The 21,568-nt window shown below is 38.9% G+C and overlaps 2 protein-coding genes across 4 annotated transcripts; one reads left to right on the top strand and one right to left on the bottom strand.

The window, feature by feature from the left end:
- Positions 1-1,664: 1,664 nt before the first annotated feature.
- On the top strand, positions 1,665-12,440 carry LOC147287543 (GPI-anchored adhesin-like protein). 3 transcript variants are annotated; one of them, XM_086240546.1, is made up of 11 exons: positions 1,665-1,913; positions 2,599-2,731; positions 2,828-3,010; positions 3,123-3,222; positions 3,315-3,345; positions 5,162-5,204; positions 5,816-5,968; positions 7,152-9,378; positions 9,537-10,953; positions 11,513-11,596; positions 11,931-12,440. In XM_086240546.1, the coding sequence occupies exons 2-11, from the start codon at positions 2,673-2,675 to the stop codon at positions 11,993-11,995; spliced, it is 4,362 nt and encodes a 1,453-aa protein (XP_086096672.1). In that variant the 5' UTR covers positions 1,665-1,913; positions 2,599-2,672; the 3' UTR covers positions 11,996-12,440. The 3 variants fall into 3 exon arrangements, with proteins under 3 accessions (XP_086096672.1, XP_086096673.1, XP_086096671.1); XM_086240547.1 differs by having other exon boundaries at positions 2,581-2,731; XM_086240545.1 differs by having other exon boundaries at positions 2,554-2,731.
- A 7,522-nt stretch (positions 12,441-19,962) lies between these two features.
- Positions 19,963-21,435, bottom strand: LOC147287542 (uncharacterized). Its single transcript, XM_086240920.1, has one exon. It carries the CDS (start codon positions 21,433-21,435, stop codon positions 19,963-19,965), a length of 1,473 nt encoding a protein of 490 aa, XP_086097046.1.
- Positions 21,436-21,568: the final 133 nt, after the last annotated feature.

The following is a 21,568-nucleotide window of genomic DNA, read 5'->3' as shown; positions in this document are numbered from 1 at the left end:
TGGTGATGGACTTATTGTCCAAATTACCATCTTAACCTTTTCATTTCGTCCCACCAATTGCCCCCTAAAATCAAAACATGAAAATTTAGAGTAAGCACATACAAATGAGTTTCAATTTTGAACTTATCTTTCCTATGTTTATATTCATGCAAATTCTTTAAAAACCAGCTAGACACAAAATCCATAATTTTGAAATGACGTCGTTTTTATCATAACCACACTATCAACACATAAAATATAAATAAAGAGTCTTATTTTCGAAGATTAATAAAATGAAAGAATTACTAATTACTTTCACTATTATTTTGAACATGAGATCATGTTTCTTTTCAAATAGAATTGCATCATTACTTTTCTAGAACATATTATTTATTCAGTACCACATTTGTTCGTTTTTTAATTTATTTGTCAATTTAAATAATCTTGATAGAAATTGTTAGAGGTTTTGTTACAATTAGTAAAAAAAATTTTTTAGCAATAGCCAGCCTCTGTTATTTGAAGTTAATTTGTTTCATACGATATACATGCTTCTCTTGGTATATATATGATGGTAATGTAAGTTAACACAAACTAACAGTCTATCATACAATTTATGTCAGACATCATAACCAATTAATTTTCCCTACCAAAAAAACTACAATAGAAGACAATGACATAATTATTGGGAACAAAAAAACAGTTTATGTTGACATCAAGGATGACAAATAGTCATTGAATTATTTTCCAAAACAAAACCTTGGATAAATCACAACCTTTTGCTTGTATTACCCAAAAATGGAAACAATTTATATTCATCGATTTGTTTTGAAAGCAAAAAAAAGTTTGCATGCATGGTTTGGTGCTCAAATTAACATATATGTGTGCTAAAATATATTGGGATTCAAGTATTCAACTCTTGCCCACCAATAAAAATTATGAGTTTTGTCGAGCACCTATGATTGGATCAAAGATTCAAAGTTACATTAATTTTTGCTAAAAATCAAACTTACATTAATTACTAATAAAAAAGGAAAAAATGTAAAAGAATGAGAAAATGGTGTCAAGTATAGTAGCATGAACTTATAACTAAGTACGACATTAAAGTAATTGGTTATTTGAGGCTTTGAGTGAAGTGCTAAGTAAGATAATGTGATATTTGCCTATTCACTTCGGTAAAATCATACAAAGCACACACATTTTTGAACCCTCAAAATATGTGTGCTAAAATATATTGGGATTTAGATATTCAACTCTTTCCCACCAATACCAATTATGAGTTTTGTGGAGCACCTATGATTGGATCAAAGATTCAAAATTACATTAATTTTTGCAACAAATCAAGCTTACATTAATTTTTGCAACAAATCAAGCTTACATTAATTGCTAATAAAAAAGGAAAGATTGTAAAGAATGGGAAAATGGTCATTTGGAGACTTGGAGTCAAAATAGTCAACAACAGTGAAGCCCAGTTTCGTAATTTCCCATCACCACTACCAGAGAGCCTTTGTCTAATTGTCTTTCAATCCTAGTTAAGATTTTTTTACAATTACAAGCGAAATTTTGTCTGAAGCGTAAGCACAGACACTCTCTTCCTCTCTACTGTATAGTTTAAACGGAGAGAGTGTAGAGAGAGAATGCGAAAAAAGGGCAATGAAAGGTACATTTGAGTAATGAGTAAAGCAAAAACCATATTGTCATTGTTGTTATTAGGGTTTTCTTAAAGCCTAAAAGAGAAAAAGAAAAACCCCACATTAATTTTTTAACGAAACCCATTTGAAAAATTTGGTAAAGCTAAGCTAATCTTAAAGACACAGGAAGAAGAAGAAGAAGGACATTATATAAAGAGAAAAAGACACCGAAATGTTGGCAACCATTTGAGCAAATTGGAGGATCCGATTAAGCAATCGAAGATCTCAGTGAGACTGAGCTGTCAGGTAAGCTTCTTATTTGGACGATCGGTCTCACATTTGTTTTAGATTCTAGGTGCGATTGGTTTGAGTTTTGAATTCATTGCATGCAATTTTGGATGCCTGCGTGCATATAAATGTGTTTATGCGGGTTTATCTACCTGGGTTTTGGTCGGTTTGGTTTCTCATTTGAATTTGGTTTTTTGGGTAATTGGGCATTTTCCTATCTGCGTTTTGGTTGGTTTAGCATTTGAGTCCAGATTTTCTGAAATCAGATCTGAGGAATATTTGATTTCTATATTTGAAGTATTGGTTTCTATTTTGGTACAAGAGCTAGACTTTAGCTGCATTTTGCTTTTGACAAGAGTTTTCGGATTGAGATCTAGTGGTGTATTCTTGGTAAGCATTTTGGTCTAAAAGTAGTAGGTTTTGGCTACTAGGCTTCAACTTTTTTAGTCGCACACATGCTTATATCAAGTAACCTTGTTGATTTAGATTGTGGATTAGTAAACTGTGGGTTCCCATATTTGATTCAGTTGTTGAAAGTTTCATCCAGTCCTTTGTAATTTCAAATTCTTCATTACTTATGAGCTTTCACAATCTTGGGTTACTTGCAAGAACTGTTATATTCATTTTTAAAGTTTTTCTACACTTTTTATTGGTTCAGACTATGCATTGTGAATGAATTAATCAGAATTGTGAGGATCTGCAGCATTTGGGGTGAAAGACTACATATGTTTATGAAGAGATCATTGGAGAGATAAAGGAACTAGAGTGAAGGGGAAAATGAAATCTGATACACTTCTTGATTATGCAGTATTCCAATTGTCACCAAAGCACTCACGGTGAGGATAACATGTCATGGGTCTTTACGTTTTCATGTTCTTTTGATGTTGCCATTTCCAGTTATTGTTGTTTAAATCTTTTTTTCCTTTTGGCAGATGTGAACTGTTTGTTTCTAGTGGTGGAAACACTGAGAAGCTCGCATCTGGCTCAGTCAAGCCATTTGTTACCCATTTAAAGGTTGCAGAGGAGCAGGTTGCACTAGCAGTTCAGTCGATTAAACTTGAGGTTGAGAAACGCAAATATGACGAAACATGGTTCACAAAAGGAACACTTGAAAGGTAATCTGGTTTGTCAACAAAGATAGTATAAGTTATTTTAGAGCCTGCTGCCTTTTAATGTTGGAATATTTCAGGTTTCTTCTTTGACTTGATCAGCCTGTATTGTTTACAGGTTTGTGCGGTTTGTTAGTACGCCTGAGGTATTGGAACTGGTCAATACATTTGATGCAGAGATGTCCCAGTTGGAGGCAGCACGGAAAATATATTCTCAGGTATAGCCATTTGATCAATTAAATAACTGTGATCGTAACTGGAAACATACTACCTTCTGTTTTAACTGAATTCGTGAACTGTTTTATATCAGGGAATGGGAGGTCAACATTCTGGTGCATTAGGTATGCTCACCTCTTCCAACTTCATTTTTGATAGTTGATTGTACTCTTGCACCTTGAATTGGTTTGCATGCAACAAACGTTTGCTTTGATCAGAGAATGCAACAAACCTGAATGGCTGGAATCTTGTCTAATATGGACTTAATTTTCTCTGCTTCAGTGTTGAGATGGTAGGATTGATGGTGTAGAAGTGGTTGACCATTTTGTTGTATTGGTTTCTTCATGTGTAAGGCTAAGTTTTGTGCCTGGATATAATAATTTGTGGATGATTTTGTTGTACTTAAAATGATAAGTCATGTCATGCTTGGGAATGCCTGCCCAATTTCTTAAGCAAATTAATGTTAAAACTTGCTACTATGTGTAAAATTCATTAGTGATTCATATCTCAAGGGCTCCTTGGTGGATTCTATGGTTTTTATCTCTTTTGGGCCTATAAGTTCACTACTACCCTGCCCTTTCTTGCTTCCATTCTGTGTCACAATGTCACTCATGCTTTGGATTGAGTTCCGAACATGAAAGAGGGGATGTCTTATGACTTTTGAGAGAAAAAAAGTTGACCCTTTTCTCTAGACAGTGCCAATGGTCTGTTTTTGTAAGTTTGCATTTGTTCCTCAAAGGTTGGGGTGTGTTGTCAGGAAGTAGATCATACTTATTGGTTTCATGGTTTGGAGACATAGAGTACACCTGTAGGAAGTTGGGAACCGCAGAGGCAGATTTTCCAGTGTCAATGCTTAGGTGTATTAAATTTAGGATTTGGGTATTCTTAACTTGGTCCATCAGAATCTTTCCTAGTTAGCCTGGTACGACAGTAAGTGAGAGGAGATTATTTGTGTTTTATGGACATAGAGTGGGTGACATGTATCAGTGAAATACAAGGCTGCATGTTCAGTCTGATTAATCATTATGGTACAACGTATGGCTGCTGTTGCTCAAGTATGAAGCGACCTTAAAATGTTGCTGCTGAACGATTTATTTGAGACGCAATTTGAGTCTTGTAACAATTATAGAGGGAGACATTCCATTCAAAACCCAACATAATGAAAGTGTCAATTGAGCATGAGTGGCAGACCTAGTGATGGTTCTTTTCTTCCGTTGTCCTGTTATCTCAGTATATAGGTTCTGCAGTGGCTGGTAATGGCTTTTCTTGGTCTTGGGCACTGTGCAGGCAGTTTTGCATGCCCTTTGCCAAAGGGCTTGGTAGGCTGGTCATTTTGAAAGACTTAAAAACATTTACTTTGATCAAGAGGCTACCAAAGAGGATAAGTCTTTGTAATTTTGTTAACGTCGTTGCTTATGTTGGGGTGCAGTTTTGGACTAGCCCATTTTGTTCCAGGCTGTATCTCATAGGGAGATTGAGAATCTTGCAACAGTGTTTTCAGAAAGATTATAGGTTAGTTACACATGTTTGTGTGCATGTGAATGGATGGGTGGACGTATGCATGCATGTGAATGGATGGATGCATGCATTTATTTTTATTGCTCCAGTGCGAATGTATTATACAACATGAATTACAGTTAGAGTAGCCTCTACAATGTCATGGAGATTTGGCAATTAGGCATGGCACATTAAAATGTTCTGAACAATATTAATGAAGTCAGTATGTTATCATAATTGTTTTTGCCTGCTTTGTTAATGACCAGTGTACTGCTGAAAAGACTAGTCTCATTTTCTCTAAATATCTCATGAGCTTTTTGCCTATACTGTACATCTGAAAGTTTTATCAAGTTATTAATGGTGGCTAGATTGAGTTAAATCTGGATATTGATTGAAGCATGACTTATTTACAATGCTGACCTAGCTTTTGAATGATTTGCTCAGGTGGGGATGGAACAGGTATCACAACAGCAGCAGATGCAACAAAGTAATACTCGGTTAACTTTTGAATTTTTTAAAAATATTTTGAATTTTATTTATTTAATGTTTCCTTAGTTGCAGTTGATTTTTTGTTCAAAAATGTGGATAGATTTTCAAGTTCTGGGGGTAGTTTAGTCCAGTTGCAGCAATAGGAACATATTTGAACTCAATTAGGTTGCATGTATTTTGCAATTTTTTCTGTTGGACTTGACTCTGTAAAGTCAGCCATGGGAAGGCTTTCCTGTTTGAGGTTATTTAAGAAGATGGTTTCTCCTTGTGGTGACTACAATTTGGGACATGATCATGAGATGACTGATATTCATTCAAGATCTTTGGGAATGCATTTTATTGAGAACATTAAATTGTTAGGGCTTAGGCAAAAGTTAAAAAGAAAAATGAAATCTAGTCAAAGTAACTCCACTAGAATCCACTACAAAGTTGAAAGTGGCAATTAATAATAAAGATTGGAGTTGGCTGCACATTTTAATTTGGACAATTGGCCACTATTCTGCTGTTGTTATTGAGGATGACAATAAATAATCATGCTATTTTAAAGCCTCCCACCCACCTTCCCCCCTTCCAGTGTTGATTTCTCATTGTTTTTTCTTATTCACACAGGAAGGAGCTTTTGAGGGCTATTGATGTACGGCTTGCTGCAGTTAGGCAGGATCTAACCACAGCTTGTGCTCGTGCATCTGCTGCTGGTTTCAACCCTGATACAGTCTCCGAACTACAAATATTTGCAGATCGGTTTGGTGCTCATCGCTTGAAGTAAGATTCTAGGAATTCTCTCCTTCGGTTTTATTATATATTAAACCTCCCTCCCCAATAAGTCCCTATTCCTCTCTGTGAGGGTGTGGGGGTGCGTGTGCATGAACTTACTTGCATATGCTTTTGTGATTGTGTCTGCATGTGTGCGTCATCAAACCTTGCCTCATGTGGTGAATTGTTGTTGCATCTTGGTACTAGTGACAGGGAAGGATGAGTATGTCTGGTTTAATTTGTGGCAAACTCAAAACTGAATATATATATATGTGTGTGTGTGTGTTTGTGAAAAATTGTCTTGAAACTTTATTTACGCTAAAATTAATTCTCTCCATAATCACTGACATGAGTAATGCAAAATCAACTAACAGCTTGACCACTGGACTGAGGCTCTACTTTGCTATTACCATCTAAACTTAACCTTTGTTAGTGTCGATAGTTGAATCCAGGTTCCCTAAGTTGATCAGTTATTGTGAAAGTGGAATGTTATCATATCATGTACCTTGGAAATGTGCAACTCATCAATGCAACAGGTTTAATGGGGTGGCCTTATTGAAGCATACCATCCGACATTTTTAGTGTTTGAGATAAGAAATTTGTAGACAACTCCATGAGTTTCTTATGCGGGAACGAGGATCCATGTTGTTGGTGTCCTGCATATTAGACTTATTAGTAGTACTTCTTTCTGCCTTTCTTGGTCATAAAATGCATCTCTTTCAGGATTTGAGAAGGGCTTTGATAGACCGTCTAAACAAAGCAGAAACAACTATTTTTATGAATGGGGGTTCACAATCATGCTCTTCCTGCTGCTAGTTTGCCAACTTGGAGCATGATGGTCTTCCTAAGAGTTGGGATTCTTCTATGTGGTTTCTGTTAACCAGGATTCTTCTATGTGTTTTCTGTTGAGTGGGCCATATGGGGCCCATTGTAGAATGCCACTTAAGCCCATAAAGCATAATAGTTGATAAATGGCCCATACATTAAGTAAAAAAAAAAGTTGGTAGAACTAACGAAAAATAATAAAGCAAGCAACCTGTCGCAATTTGGCAGGCATAGCAGTTGCAAGGGTCTTTCCCATTTCTCAAGTCTCAACTGCCTAACCTTGTTTACTCATAATTTCAATATTTATTCAGAAGATAATATTATTTACGAAATTTAATTTAATTTTTTTTTTTCTAAATTTGTGCAGCGAAGCTTGTTCCAAATTCATCTCAATGTGCCAGAGAAGAGCTGACGTGATCAACCCATGGAAGCCAGGTGGTGACGACATTGCTGTCAGAACATCATGTGAGTCTGACATGTCAATTGACGACCCTACGGAGGACGCATCCGGGTCCCACGTTAGGCCCCACAACAACCAACCCCAAAATAAGCACGAGGAACTCCAAGACCCATCACGACCCTCCACGTGTCAACAGCCCAAGTCACTCATCACCAACTTCCCTCAAAAACGTAACAACGTAAACGACGAGAAAGACAGAGACGAAGAAGAGGACAGGGCAGCCAATGCGGAGAAGAAGAAAGGTGAGCCTCAGCCTCAGATCGAGTCGACTCCGGTGTGTCAACCGACGAGGCGGCTCAGCGTCCAGGACCGCATCAACCTCTTCGAGAACAAGCAGAAGGAGAATACCAGTGGCTCCAGCGGTGGTGGCAAACCCGTTGTCGTTGGAAAATCTGTGGAGCTCCGGAGGCTCTCGTCCGACGTGTCGTCTGCGGCGGCTGCTGCTGGTGGGGGCGTCGAGAAGGCCGTGCTGCGAAGATGGAGCGGTGCCAGTGACATGAGCATCGATTTGACTTTGAGTGCTGAGAAGAAAGAAACGGAGAGCCCCTTGTGCACGCCATCCTCTGTTTCCTCTGTTTCTCATGCAAAGGTGAATAGGGTAGTCTCCGGTGTGGCCGCGGAGGATAAGGACCGGAAGGGGTTGAGTGAATCGATGGATTCGTGTAAGGTTGAGGGAAGGAGTGGTTCTGGAAGAGCTGGCCATGTTGGGTTGAAAGATCAAGCTAAGGGGCAGACCCGGGTTGACCCGGTCGCGGTTTCTGTAGGTAAGGAGGAGGAGGAGGAGGAGGAGGTGGGGTCAAAGGTGAGGAACAATTTGAAGGAGCAAGTGGGGTCTCAGACCCAATCCAGGTCTTCTGTTGGGAGAACAGAGCAGGTTGGGTTGAGTGATCAAGGGGTTTCTCTGGAGAAGTTGAATGTTTCTTCGGGTGGCGAAGAGAGAAGCGGTGGGTTTAAGGATCAAGCGGGTTCGGAAACACAGTCCGGAGGGTTTTTGGGTCGTGCGGAGGTTGTTGGGGGGAAGAACCAGGTTGGGAATGCTACTTCTGATGGTGGATTTGTGATTAGGGTTGAGGGTTCTAGGCTGAGAGATCGGTCAATGGCTCAGGTACGTTCTAAGGGTTTCCCCGGTCTTTCCCGGTCATTCTCAGGGCAGTTTGAGGGCGGCGTTGGGCGTAAACTTGGAGAAGCCCCTTCATCACAGCTCAAAGGGGTTGAAAGTGATCAACTGTCTCCCCAGCTTCAGTGGAGATCTTTGTCTGGAGAACTTGGAGAGGTGGGTAAAAATGACTTGACACCATCTGATAAGCAACAAATAAAGGTGGAAGATACTGGAGCTCAGAAAATGAAATTCCAGAAGCCGGTTTCTTCCAGTCGTGAACAGATTAAGAAGTCACAGGGTAGGAGAGATGAAAGCATTAGTGTTTACGAAAATAGCAAGTTGGATTTTACAGGTGACACGGTTTCAATGAATCAAGAGAGCTTTTCTACAATGCCAACGACGCCAGTCGAGCAAATTCAGAGAGTAAGACAGACCAAGGGAAACCAAGAGCTCAATGATGAGCTTAAAATAAAGGCGAATGAGCTTGAAAAGCTTTTTGCAGAGCACAAACTTCGGATTCCTGGGGATCAGTCTAGTTCTGCTTCTGCTCGAAGAAGCAAGCCTGTGGATATGAAGAAGGAACAGGCAGTAAGTTCACAATACAGAAAACCAGCAGCCGAGGAGATTCCTACTGCACAATTTTGTGATAGCAACACAGTGATGGAAACTATGGGTAGTTCTAGTAACATGGTAAAGTTCAATACTGGCCCGCCATCGAAGATGGTAGGTAACCAGGATTATGGTGATACTCTGAGGCAGAATTTCTCTGGGCTTGGTTTCTCGCTTGGTTCTAAAGGAAAGTTCTATGAGAGGTACATGCAAAAAAGAGATGCTAAACTCAGAGAAGAATGGGGTTCTAAGAGAGAAGAGAAGGAAGCCAAGTTGAAGGCCATGCAAGATAGCCTTGAGCGAAGTAAGGCAGAGTTAAAGGCAAAGTTTTCACCAGCAGACAGACAGGATTCAGTATCTAGTGCTCGTCGACGTGCAGAGAAGCTGAGATCATTTAATTTTCGATCTAGTACAAAGAGGGAGCAGGTATAAATTCTAGTTAAGTTATCATGAAACTAGCAGTAAAACTGTTGACTGGTGAAATCTGATTTTATTTTCTTTTTCTACCAAAATCTTTGAAGATGTATTTTGGTTGCTGATTGATATTTGTATCTTAGGATGATAATATTCTGTTTTTATAACAGCCAATAGATTCCATTTCTTGGGAAAAGGATGAAGATCTATCTGAGTTTTCAGGCCAGAAATTGTATGGAGAAGATAGATTTTCTAACGAGGTATCTTTAGGAGATAGTGCTTCTAGAAGCATCCAAAATAAGAAGCTTTTGCCCAATAGAAATCTGTCTTCATCCACCCCCTGGACCCCAACTGCACCAGCTCCACGGTCATCAGCCAAAGTTTCCAACCTTAGTTCAGGAGGGCGAAGAACAGAATTAGAAAACCCTCTTGCACAGTCAGTTCCCAACTTTTCTGATTTGAGGAAAGAAAACACGAAGCCCTCTTCTGGAGTTACTAAAACAGCCGTGAGCAAAATAGCTGCTCGCTCGCAGGTCAGAAGCTATTCCCGCAGCAAGAGTAGTAATGAAGAGATAGCAATGGTCAAGGAAGAGAAGCCACGGCGTTCTCAGTACTTGAGGAAAAGTTCTGCTAATCCTGTAGAATGCAACAACTTGTCTCCTCTGAACCCTGATGGGGTTGTCTTGGTGCCATTAAGATTTGATAAAGAGCAAACTGAGCCGGGCCCTTATGACAAATTTCCAAAAAATGTGGAGTCAAAGTCATTTCTTAGGAAGGGTAATGGCATAGGTACTGGAGTTAGTATTCCCAAGCTGAAAGGGTCCATGGCATTCGAGACTTTGAATAATGAAGAAGAATTTGATGATTTGGCCTTTGAGGCAGAAGATTCAATCGATAGGGAAGAAGAAGAAGAAGAAGAGGAAGATCTTGAAACCCTGGCTGTTGAAGATGGTGTTGATATGGATAATGGAAAACCAAGACTGAGCCAGGAGTCTGACAAGTCTGGTAACTCTGGGTCTGATAATGTCGATTCTGTAAGATCTCTTTCTCAAGTGGACCATGCTTCAGTTGCTGAATTGCCTACTGCTGTGCCATCAACATTTCATACTGTAGGGTCTCTGCCAGAAGACTCACCAGGGGAAAGCCCCATGTCATGGAACTTGCACATGCCCCATCCGTTTTCTTACCCACATGGGACCTCAGATATTGATGCCTCTGTAGACTCTCCAATGGGGAGCCCTGCTTCTTGGAATTCTCATGGTCTTTCCCAAACAGATGTTGATGCAGCTCGAATGAGGAAGAAATGGGGAAGTGCTCAGAAACCTATTCTTGCTACCAATTCATCTCAGAATCAGTCACGCAAGGATATGACTAAGGGATTTAAACGGTTGTTAAAGTTTGGCAGAAAAAATCGTGGGACAGATAATTTGGTTGACTGGATCTCTGCTACGACTTCTGAAGGAGATGATGATACAGAAGATGGGCGAGATCCTGCCTACCGATCATCCGAAGATTTGAGGAAGTCCAGAATGGGATTCACACAGGGTCCTGATGACTGCTTCAATGAAAGCGAGTTCAGTGAACAGGGTAATTTACAAATATCCTAATTTTTCAATTATTTTATCTTATGTAATCTGTATTCCCAGTTGAAGGTTTTCTTCATGTAACTCCTGTAACTTCGAGCACGCTAGATGCTAGGAAATATTTGAGCCCCAACTGTTTTCTTCTTAGAGTGCAGAAAAACGAAGTGGCTGAAACTGCTAACGTTTCCTTATGATCCTTGAAGAGTTCTAGGGTCTCTTAAGACACCCAAATCCAGTTTCCATTCCCAACTTTTCCATGATCGATCATTGCTTATCTTTTTATACAGTTGTTATTTTGTCCCATTCCATTTCAACAAGGAAAATGTTAGCCCCATGCCTTAATGTGGAAATAACAGGCAGTTTGCAAATCTCAGAACCTCAGTTCAACAAATTATTCTGTTTGATTTTTTTTCAATTTATGTTGATTTTCACATGCATCTATGTTTTGAACCTGATGTTATTTATTTTTTTAATTTTTTTTTTCAAGAAACATTCTTAATTGCATTTCTACGTTTGAGAAAAAAAATGTAGAGCTGAATTTTCAAATAAATTACTCTATGCAGTTCAAGCATTACGAAGCTCTATCCCAGCACCTCCAATGAACTTTAGACTGAGGGAGGATCATTTGTCAGGAAGCTCATTGAAAGGTGATTATCTATTAAAGTTTTCTTGTTAACTTTTCTTGGTAGTAATTCCTTGAATGTAAGTCTGAAGTTACTCTGTTGGAGGCGAATCCTTGGATACCTCCGCTAGTGCACGTACTTTGTAGCTTTAACCAAAGAAACAAAAATCTGTGAAGAGCTCGTAAAACATTACGTTTATCATTAACAGCTTCAGTTCACTAGTTGGAATGGGCTGAAGTTTTCTCTGGCTATGTCAGAGTCATTTAGGATGGCATTAAGGAGATTTATATGTTTGCTAATGGAAATTGCTTACAATCTTTCTGACACTGGTATACTTATGGGTCTATGCATGTTACAGCTCCTCGGTCATTCTTCTCACTCTCATCGTTCCGAAGCAAGGGAAGTGACTCAAAGCTGAGATAAGTAACACTTAGAGAATACACCACATAGCGAGTGCTTGGACCATCATCAAGCTAGGTTTAAACGATGGTCATATTATAAGATACAACTGCGTGAGTAGGCACGATTCAGCCATCGATATAAGATCTACAATGGGATTATGTATATGTTGGATTCACAAGGCTCTGTCATTTAGTTAGTTATATACGATAGTTGTGTTGAAATATGGTGTATATTCTATTGAACAATGAGTCAGCAATTGGCATAATGTAATTGTGATTTTGGTAGTCGAGAGGCATTCTTTTCCTTTTTCATTTGGCCCAGCCTTTGTGTGATGTATAATTGTATATCAGAGCTTTTGTTAGAATCAGCAGTGTTGACAGTTAAAAAAAAGTGATGTGATTATGCGGAACAATAGCTTGTAAAACATGACCACTTTTGTCTTGCTGCCATCTGACATCTTACTACTAATCCCCTTCTATTGCTGTTGTGAAAGTTTTTATTCTTTTCTCCCCTAAATCAAAAGAACAAAAAAAACTGACTCAAGTAATAGGACAGAGGAAAAAGTTGAAAAATACCACTGCATATACTATTACCGAATGATGTTTTTAGTTTTCACAATGCCCGTTTTTTGGAAAAAAAAATTAAATAAACAAAAAATAATTGAACAACGCTAGTACTACTTGAACTCTCCTTTTGTAAACCTTGGGTTTGTGTATTATGGATGAAGGTATGTATTTTATGTTCATTAATTTTCTTGCATATAAATTTCAAGACTTGTGGTTATAGATTGAATTATAATCTTGGACCCATCGAGTGGGGGATTGATCTCAAATGCCTTATCTATATATATAAAGCAAACACCTCCACTAGGTGAAATTTTCTGAAATCTCACAAATACCCATGGTTAATTAAATTTATTAAAACATACAATTTTAATTCGATAAGGACAAATAAGTAATCAACCACTCTTGCAATTAAACAAATTAAAAAATAAATATGAAAAATAATGCAGTATGACACCATGTTTAGGAGACCACGTTCTCTTTTATTTTTCTTTTGTATCCAAACCATGTTCTCTCTTTTTTGTGGGACGTGGTGATGGAACAAAATGGTTGGGAGTTGAAGGTGATTGGGTTGCTTAGATTGTGTAGAAGAAGAAGCGTGGTGGGAATAGGAAGAGGAATGAGGAATAAGAAACGTGGTGGGAATAAGAAGTGTGGTGGTATTTCTATTACCAAACAAGAGTGGCCAGGGATTGGGAAAATGGGTTTGGTTGTATGCGTCTGAGGAATGAGGAAGTTGATGGGGTTAGTGAGTTGGGGTCAAGAGGAGAAGGTCAAGGAGGTGGTGGTGGTGGTTTTAACGGCGAGGGAGTTGAAATGGTTTTGAAACAGGGAGTGCAGAAAAAAGAAGCGTGTGAAAGGAGTTGGGTGTTAAGACAGGACATGAACATGTTGGTGGTTCGGTTAGGGCTTCAAAGATTTCAGAGAAGAAAAAACCAAAGCCAAATTTTGGGAAAGAGTATCAAAGAGTAAGAGTAAGAAGTTTGAATTCTCTGTTTATGCTTTGTTGTCACTATTTTTATTTATGCAATTTATGACTTTGGATTTCACAAAGGATGGAAGTGGAGGCCACAATGTGCCATCAATGGCGGAGCAGTGGTAAGGGCAGGGTTGTTAGGTGTAGAAGCTGTTAGAGAAAGCGATTTTGTATCCATTGCATAGGAAAATGGTATGGGCTTATTTGCTCATCAGCCTATGCTTTTTTGTTTTGGATGAGAGGGAGATGGAGAGAGAAAGAGAGAGAGAGAGAGAGAGCATATTTTATTATTTTTTTTCCTGAATTGTATATTACCATAGACTTTTCTTATCTTCTACCCTTTTTATAGGTTTTTGGTTTGGCTCATCTAACATTTATGTTGATTTAATATATTTAAATGTGTGGAGAAAGATGGGTTTTTCTTCTTTGATGTATGAGAAATTTCTTTCTTTTGAAAGATAATGAGGCACTTTTGATGTGTCTATTATATTCTTAGCCTGGGTTGTCTAAACATTTTCTAATCTTCTTACTAATCGTCTCTTTGTTTAGGTTGTCCGAGTGAAGCTTTCATTGATGACTTCTGTAACCCAATAAATCTTGAAGGCTTCAAGTATGCATTTCAGGATGAGTACTACTTTAAATCAAAGGTTTACATGCTGATGGTATTAGTTCATTATGCACTGATATTAACTCGGATGTGTCCCATGTTAATTTGGTATTTGTTAAGGTTCTTAATTTTTGTAATAAGAAGATTAGTAACTCGGATCTGCTAGCTATTAGAAGATTTTGCAATGTAATTGAGCTATTGGGGGTATATATTAATACTAGCTATTAGAAGATTACAACAAGAAAAGTAGTGTGAATTGTTACTATTTTATGTATTATACTCTAAACTCATGAGCAAAACTAGAATAGTTGATAGCATTGTACAGAAAATGTGATATGAATTGGTATTGTTCAAATTAATAGCATTTATTAATTGGTTTTATTTTTCTTACACCATCGTTTTTCCTATCCCTTGAGTATCATTGAGAAGAACCTAAAACATGCAAATTTAAATGTGACGTACAATAATAATCAGATATAAAAATATCATAGAGACAAATAGGCAAGGGCAAGGAGAAAGAAATGCACACATAAAAATTATGTAACAGCTATTGTGGAAAAACAAATTAGATTATGCGCAATATGAGAAAGCTTTTTGGCATGTGCAGGGACGTGGCCAAAGACTAGATATTGGATGTCCCTCTCCCCTCCCCTTAATGACCCTATTTACTTGGTACTATTAGGCAATTCATAACATGAATTAATTGGGGTCATTGAGGAGAGGGGAGGGACATCCAATTTGGAGGAGCTACCAACCCCTGTTTTGGGGGGGAGGGGGGGATTTCTTTATTTTGTTTTATCTTTTTTATTTAAGAGTGAAATGAAAACTTTGTGTGAAGAAAATTTGTACTGGAGTATGGAGAGGAAATTGGGGGTATCAAGGTGCACTTAAAAAAAATATTTCTTCTATTTGTTGTATTCATGCAAATAAGTAACAATATCTATTGTAAAAGAAAAATTAAAGGTTCTCTTTCTACAAAATTTATAGGCTATAAAACCAATTTCTATTAAGAAAAAGAAAATTCAAATGAACACTCACCACACTCATAGCCACTTACCAAACTATATACACTGCACAGAACGGTGCATCAATTACACTCATAGCCACTAACCTCACCACACACTACACACACTGCACTCACGCACTTTCTTCCACACACACACACAACCAACTTATTGAAAGCAAATAAAAAATGTATCAATATATAAAAAAAATTATAACAATTGCACCCCATGGGATTCGAACCCCCAATCAAAAAGTTGAAAATGAATCAACTTACCACTTGCTTCAGCTACTCCTGGACATGAAGAGAATATATCAAAAATTCACAATGATATTTGATTCTATAATTTTCTTATAAGAAGTCAAATTGAGAAACTTTCTTATTCAAATAAATAATTATTTCATTATAAAAAGTTTTTACGTATGCACAATCGAAAATTTTATAGGATAAACTGGGCATGCTAAAATAACAACGTTTGCACAATAAGGAGAGCTTATTCGCACAATAGTTGAAGCGAGTGGTAAATTAGAAGTGTAATTCGATATTTTTATTTGGCCAGAATGAAGAAAAGCCGGATAAATCCTATTTCCGAAAAGACTAGCTAAATGCTCTAAGAATATACGTAATACAGCTTATTAAACGAATTACATTTGTCAAAATATTGATGTATGCGCAATAAAAATAGCCGTTTCGCAATAAAAATAGCTGTTTCCGACGCCACCATAATCTCTATCACAGGGCGTTCGACACTGGTTCGCCGAAAATGTAAGTTTCATTCGACAGGTACCCGCCGAACCAGCTACAATTTGTTTGTTGGTAGCAATTCGCTGTGGTTATAGTAGGTAGAAGTACGGTGTCACATGCGAGCTCATAAAAGAAGGATGAGGCTCGACATGTTGTGCTTGGCGATGGCGAGCTAGCTGGAGGAGCAGTTGCAAATGTTGGTGACTGGGCACTTCTCCAGATGAGGGTGTGCATCTTGGCTCTTTCACATATAGAGATAGAAAAAGGGAGAAAAGAGAGAGGGAAGGAGATGGATATAAATAGGAGAGAGATTGATGGGTAAATATGTAAATTCATTAATTAAATGATTGGGTTGTGTGTTAAGAGGTTTTAGGGTGTGTAAATAGCAATACTTTTTTTTTACTTTCAAAATCCCACAACTTATGTATTTTTAAAATTCTTCCCATTTTACCCATTTGTGAAAGAAAAAAAATCCTAGTATGTAGAGCATACCTGATCCCCATCGCACTGCAACAACCTCCCTCAGTAGTCCCTCTCACCCACCTTGCCACCAGCCCCACGGCAAACCCTAACCCACGAGAAATTTTGCCATTTCTAGATGTTAGTATCCTCTTACTTCGGGCCAAAGTGAAAAGAAAAAAGAGAGGGAAAGAAAGAGAGAAAGAGATGGGAGGAGGAGGTTGCTGGGTAGTGAAGGTGATAAGGCCGACTTGGGCCTTGGCCTTTTCGGCCATGATCCGGACGTCATCCAGATTTTGTCGTTTCCATTTTTGCTTTATTCGAAAATGTAAGTTTCGCAATAAAAATAGCCGTTTCCGACGCCGCCATAATCTCTATCACAAGGCGTTCGACACTGGTTCGCCGAAAATGTAAGTTTCATTCGACAGGTACCCGCCGAACCAGCTACAATTTGTTTGTTGGTAGCGATTCGCTGTGGTTATAGTAGGTAGAAGTACGGTGTCACATGCTAGCTAAATGCTCTAAGAATATACGTAATACAGCTTATTAAACGAATTACATTTGTCAAAATATTGATGTATGCGCAATAAAAATAGCCGTTTCGCAATAAAAATAGCCGTTTCGCAATAAAAATAGCCGTTTCCGACGCCGCCATAATCTCTATCACAGGGCGTTCGACACTGGTTCGCCGAAAATGTAAGTTTCATTCGACAGGTACCCGCCGAACCAGCTACAATTTGTTTGTTGGTAGCGATTCGCTGTGGTTATAGTAGGTAGAAGTACGGTGTCACATGCGAGCTCATAAAAGAAGGGTGAGGCTCGACATGTTGTGCTTGGCGATGGCGAGCTAGCTGGAGGAGCAGTTGCAAATGTTGGTGACTGGGCACTTCTCCAGATGAGGGTGTGCATCTTGGCTCTTTCACATATAGAGATAGAAGAAGGGAGAAAAGAGAGAGGGAAGGAGATGGATATAAATAGCAGAGAGATTGATGGGTAAATATGTAAATTCATTAATTAAATGATGGGGTTGTGTGTTAAGAGGTTTTAGGGTGTGTAAATAGCAATACTTTTTTTTTACTTTCAAAATCCCACAACTTATTTATTTTTAAAATTCTTCCCATTTTACCCATTTGTGAAAGAAAAAAAATCCTAGTATGTAGAGCATACCTGATCCCCATCGCACTGCAACAACCTCCCTCAGTAGTCCTTCTCACCCACCTTGCCACCAACCCCACGGCAAACCCTAACCCACGAGAAATTTTGCCATTTCTAGATGTTAGTATCCTCTTACTTCGGGCCAAAGTGAAAAGAAAAAAGAGAGGGAAAGAAAGAGAGAAAGAGATGGGAGGAGGAGGTTGCTGGGTAGTGAAGGTGATAAGGCCAACTTGGGCCTTGGCCTTTTCGGCCATGATCCGGACGTCATCCAGATTTTGTCGTTTCCATTTTTGCTTTATCCGAAAATGTAAGTTTCGCAATAAAAATAGCCGTTTCGCAATAAAAATAGCCGTTTCCGACGCCGCCATAATCTCTATCACAGGGCGTTCGACACTGGTTCGCCGAAAATGTAAGTTTCATTCGACAGGTACCCGCCGAACCAGCTACAATTTGTTTGTTGGTAGCGATTCGCTGTGGTTATAGTAGGTAGAAGTACGGTGTCACATGCGAGCTCATAAAAGAAGGGTGAGGCTCGACATGTTGTGCTTGGCGATGGCGAGCTAGCTGGAGAAGCAGTTGCAAATGTTGGTGACTGGGCACTTCTCCAGATGAGGGTGTGCATCTTGGCTCTTTCACATATAGAGATAGAAAAAGGGAGAAAAGAGAGAGGGAAGGAGATGGATATAAATAGGAGAGAGATTGATGGGTAAATATGTAAATTCATTAATTAAATGATGGGGTTGTGTGTTAAGAGGTTTTAGGGTGTGTAAATAGCAATACTTTTTTTTTACTTTCAAAATCACACAACTTATTTATTTTTAAAATTCTTCCCATTTTACCCATTTGTGAAAGAAAAAAAATCCTAGTATGTAGAGCATACCTGATCCCCATCGCACTGCAACAACCTCCCTCAGTGGTCCCTCTCACCCACCTTGCCACCAGCCCCACGGCAAACCCTAACCCACGAGAAATTTTGCCATTTCTAGATGTTAGTATCCTCTTACTTCGGTCCAAAGTGAAAAGAAAAAAGAGAGGGAAAAAAAGAGAGAAAGAGATGGGAGGAGGAGGTTGCTGGGTAGTGAAGGTGATAAGGCCGGCCGACTTGGGCCTTGGCCTTTTCGGCCATGATCCGGACGTCATCCAGATTTTGTCGTTTCCATTTTTGCTTTATCCGAAAATGTAAGTTTCGCAATAAAAATAGCCGTTTCGCAATAAAAATACCCGTTTCCGACGCCGCCATAATCTCTATCACAGGGCGTTCGACACTGGTTCGCCGAAAATGTAAGTTTCATTCGACAGGTACCCGCCGAACCAGCTACAATTTGTTTGTTGGTAGCGATTCGCTGTGGTTATAGTAGGTAGAAGTACGGTGTCACATGCGAGCTCATAAAAGAAGGGTGAGGCTCGACATGTTGTGCTTGGCGATGGCGAGCTAGCTGGAGGAGCAGTTGCAAATGTTGGTGACTGGGCACTTCTCCAGATGAGGGTGTGCATCTTGGCTCTTTCACATATAGAGATAGAAAAAGGGAGAAAAGAGAGAGGGAAGGAGATGGATATAAATAGGAGAGAGATTGATGGGTAAATATGTAAATTCATTAATTAAATGATGGGGTTGTGTGTTAAGAGGTTTTAGGGTGTGTAAATAGCAATACTTTTTTTTTACTTTCAAAATCCCACAACTTATTTATTTTTAAAATTCTTCCCATTTTACCCATTTGTGAAAGAAAAAAAATCCTAGTATGTAGAGCATACCTGATCCCCATCGCATTGCAACAACCTCCCTCAGTAGTCCCTCTCACCCACCTTGCCACCAGCCCCACGGCAAACCCTAACCCACGAGAAATTTTGCCATTTCTAGATGTTAGTATCCTCTTACTTCGGGCCAAAGTGAAAAGAAAAAAGAGAGGGAAAGAAAGAGAGAAAGAGATGGGAGGAGGAGGTTGCTGGGTAGTGAAGGTGAGAAGGCCGACTTGGGCCTTGGCCTTTTCGGCCATGATCCGGACGTCATCCAGATTTTGTCGTTTCCATTTTTGCTTTATCCAAACTAGCTTCTCCGCACTCGCTCCCGCGAGTGCGAAGCGGCTCTTTCTATTGCGCATACGTTAATTTTTAGGCATACATTCTATTTATTAATGTGCATCTTTGAAATTTTTTTGTTTCTAGTGTGAGAATGTTTCATTTTTTTTAGATTGGCATCAAATTCTTTACGCATACACCGTTGATTTGTTACAATAGTTGTTGTTATGAGTCTAAGTATCGGGTTCATCTGAAGTAATACATGAGAGAGGCTGGCTTTTCCCTTTTGACCAAATTGTCGTCGTACTTTGTAGTAAATGTTATCACTTTTTGAGGCATGGATTAACTGAGAATGCAATTACTAAATTTATTGAAATAGTTCTCAAAATATATGTGCAAATGAGCAATAAAGTTGTAGGGAAAACCACCATAATCCATATGATTAGGTTGCTTATGAGAGACACGTCATACGTTATCAGGTTGGAGCAAAACTTCTTTGTACACCACATTTCTGGTAAAAATGCCACTTTCACCGGCTATTGAGCCTCTTTTTACTTGAACCTTAGTTGTTGACCTTGAAACCCCTCTCGATAAAGCCACATATAACTGCCCATGACTGAAAACATGATCTGGAAGATAAATACCAACGTGTGGTATTGTTTGACCTTGAGATTTGTTTATAGTCAAGGAGAAACTCAATTTAACTGGAAACTGCTTCCTTGTCAATTCGAATGGGAGTCCAGCAGTCTCTGCATTCTTTAGAGGAATTCTTGGTAGAAAAACTCTAGTTCCCGCAAATTGCCCAGTTAGAATTTCTGCGTCAATGAGGTTTTGGTAAGAACCACGGCACAATAATCTGGTACCATTACACAATCCCAATTTCGGATCAATATTCCTTAGCAACATGATTGGAGCACCTCTCTTTAACGTCAATTTGTGTGGCGGCAAACCACCAACCGTTATTGCATTTAAAAATTCTGGTTGATACAAATTTCTTGTGTCATCCTCGACCTTGTCAAATGAATACAAAGTCTCTTCCATACCTGGAAAGATACCAATTATCTTTTCATTCAACATGTCAACAACTTCGTTTGTAGCGGTTATTAAGGCTCTTTCCACCATGTACCTCGCATCATATACATGATCTTCCAAATTAGGGAAAACCTCAGCAATCAGTTGATTAATGGATTGCTCGCTTTCCCACGATACAACCATATTTTCAGGTATTTTAATCATGTCATCCTTGACCACATGTTCTTCCCCATTGCCAACACAAAGTAAAAATTCAGAAAAGTGTTCATCATTTCTAGATCTCATATTTTCTTTGAGTTTCAGAATCTTTATTTGCGACCAAAATGATGCTTTCACTACACTGGCTTGAATTTGTTCAGCTTTGGTCCCTTTCGGAACTACGAGAAGAACTTGTCGAAAATCTCCACCAAAGATCATTATCTTCCCCCCAAACGGTAAATCGACATCTAATATATCTCTGAAAGTTCGATCCAATGCTTCAAAGGCATGACGATGCGCCATTGTGGCTTCATCCCAAATGATTGCTGTTGTCCTTTGTATCAATTTTGCAAGATCAGATTGTTTACTAATAGAGCACGTTGATGATGCATCAGGGTTTAGTGGAATCTTGAATCTAGAATGGGCTGTCCTCCCACCCGGCAATATCGTAGCCGCTATTCCAGATGTTGCTGTTGCTAATGCTATTAGACCTAATCTCCTTAAGTTTGCCAACAATGCAGGATATAAGTAAGTTTTTCCAGTTCCACCTGGACCATCCACAAAGAATATTGAATTTTCATGACGGTCAACTACACCCATTATTGTGTTGAATGCAAACTTTTGGTCGTTATTTAGACGCTCAATTGCATCAAGGTCCGCTTGTGGAATACTTATCAACATTTCATCTTGAATACATCTCGGCTCCATTGAGCTTGTTTCGACATCACTTGTCATTTGGGGAAGATCGTATTGTGAAATGTTTTTGTTAAACTGCTCCAGTAGTCCATTTAAATCACGCAAGAGTCTGTTGACGAAGAACACATCATTTACGTCTCTTGAA

This window comes from Dryas octopetala, chromosome 4 (genome assembly GCF_963921425.1).
Source record: "Dryas octopetala chromosome 4, drDryOcto1.1, whole genome shotgun sequence".
NCBI classification, from domain to species: domain Eukaryota; kingdom Viridiplantae; phylum Streptophyta; class Magnoliopsida; order Rosales; family Rosaceae; genus Dryas; species Dryas octopetala.
The sequence above is the reverse complement of the archived record's forward strand: the minus strand, read 5'-3'. Positions and strand labels throughout refer to the sequence as shown.

What these genes read in the sequence shown, in the direction of transcription:
- LOC147287543 (XM_086240546.1), top strand. Translation starts at nt 2,673, where the DNA reads ATGAAATCTGATACACTTCTTGATTATGCAGTATTCCAATTGTCACCA. An exon ending in TCAACATTCTGGTGCATTAG is followed by an intron (nt 3,346 to 5,161) that starts GTATGCTCACCT and finishes TGATTTGCTCAG; the next exon opens with GTGGGGATGGAACAGGTATC. An exon ending in AAGCGAGTTCAGTGAACAGG is followed by an intron (nt 10,954 to 11,512) that starts GTAATTTACAAA and finishes TACTCTATGCAG; the next exon opens with TTCAAGCATTACGAAGCTCT.
- LOC147287542 (XM_086240920.1), bottom strand. Translation starts at nt 21,435, where the DNA reads ATGGAGCCGAGATGTATTCAAGATGAAATGTTGATAAGTATTCCACAA.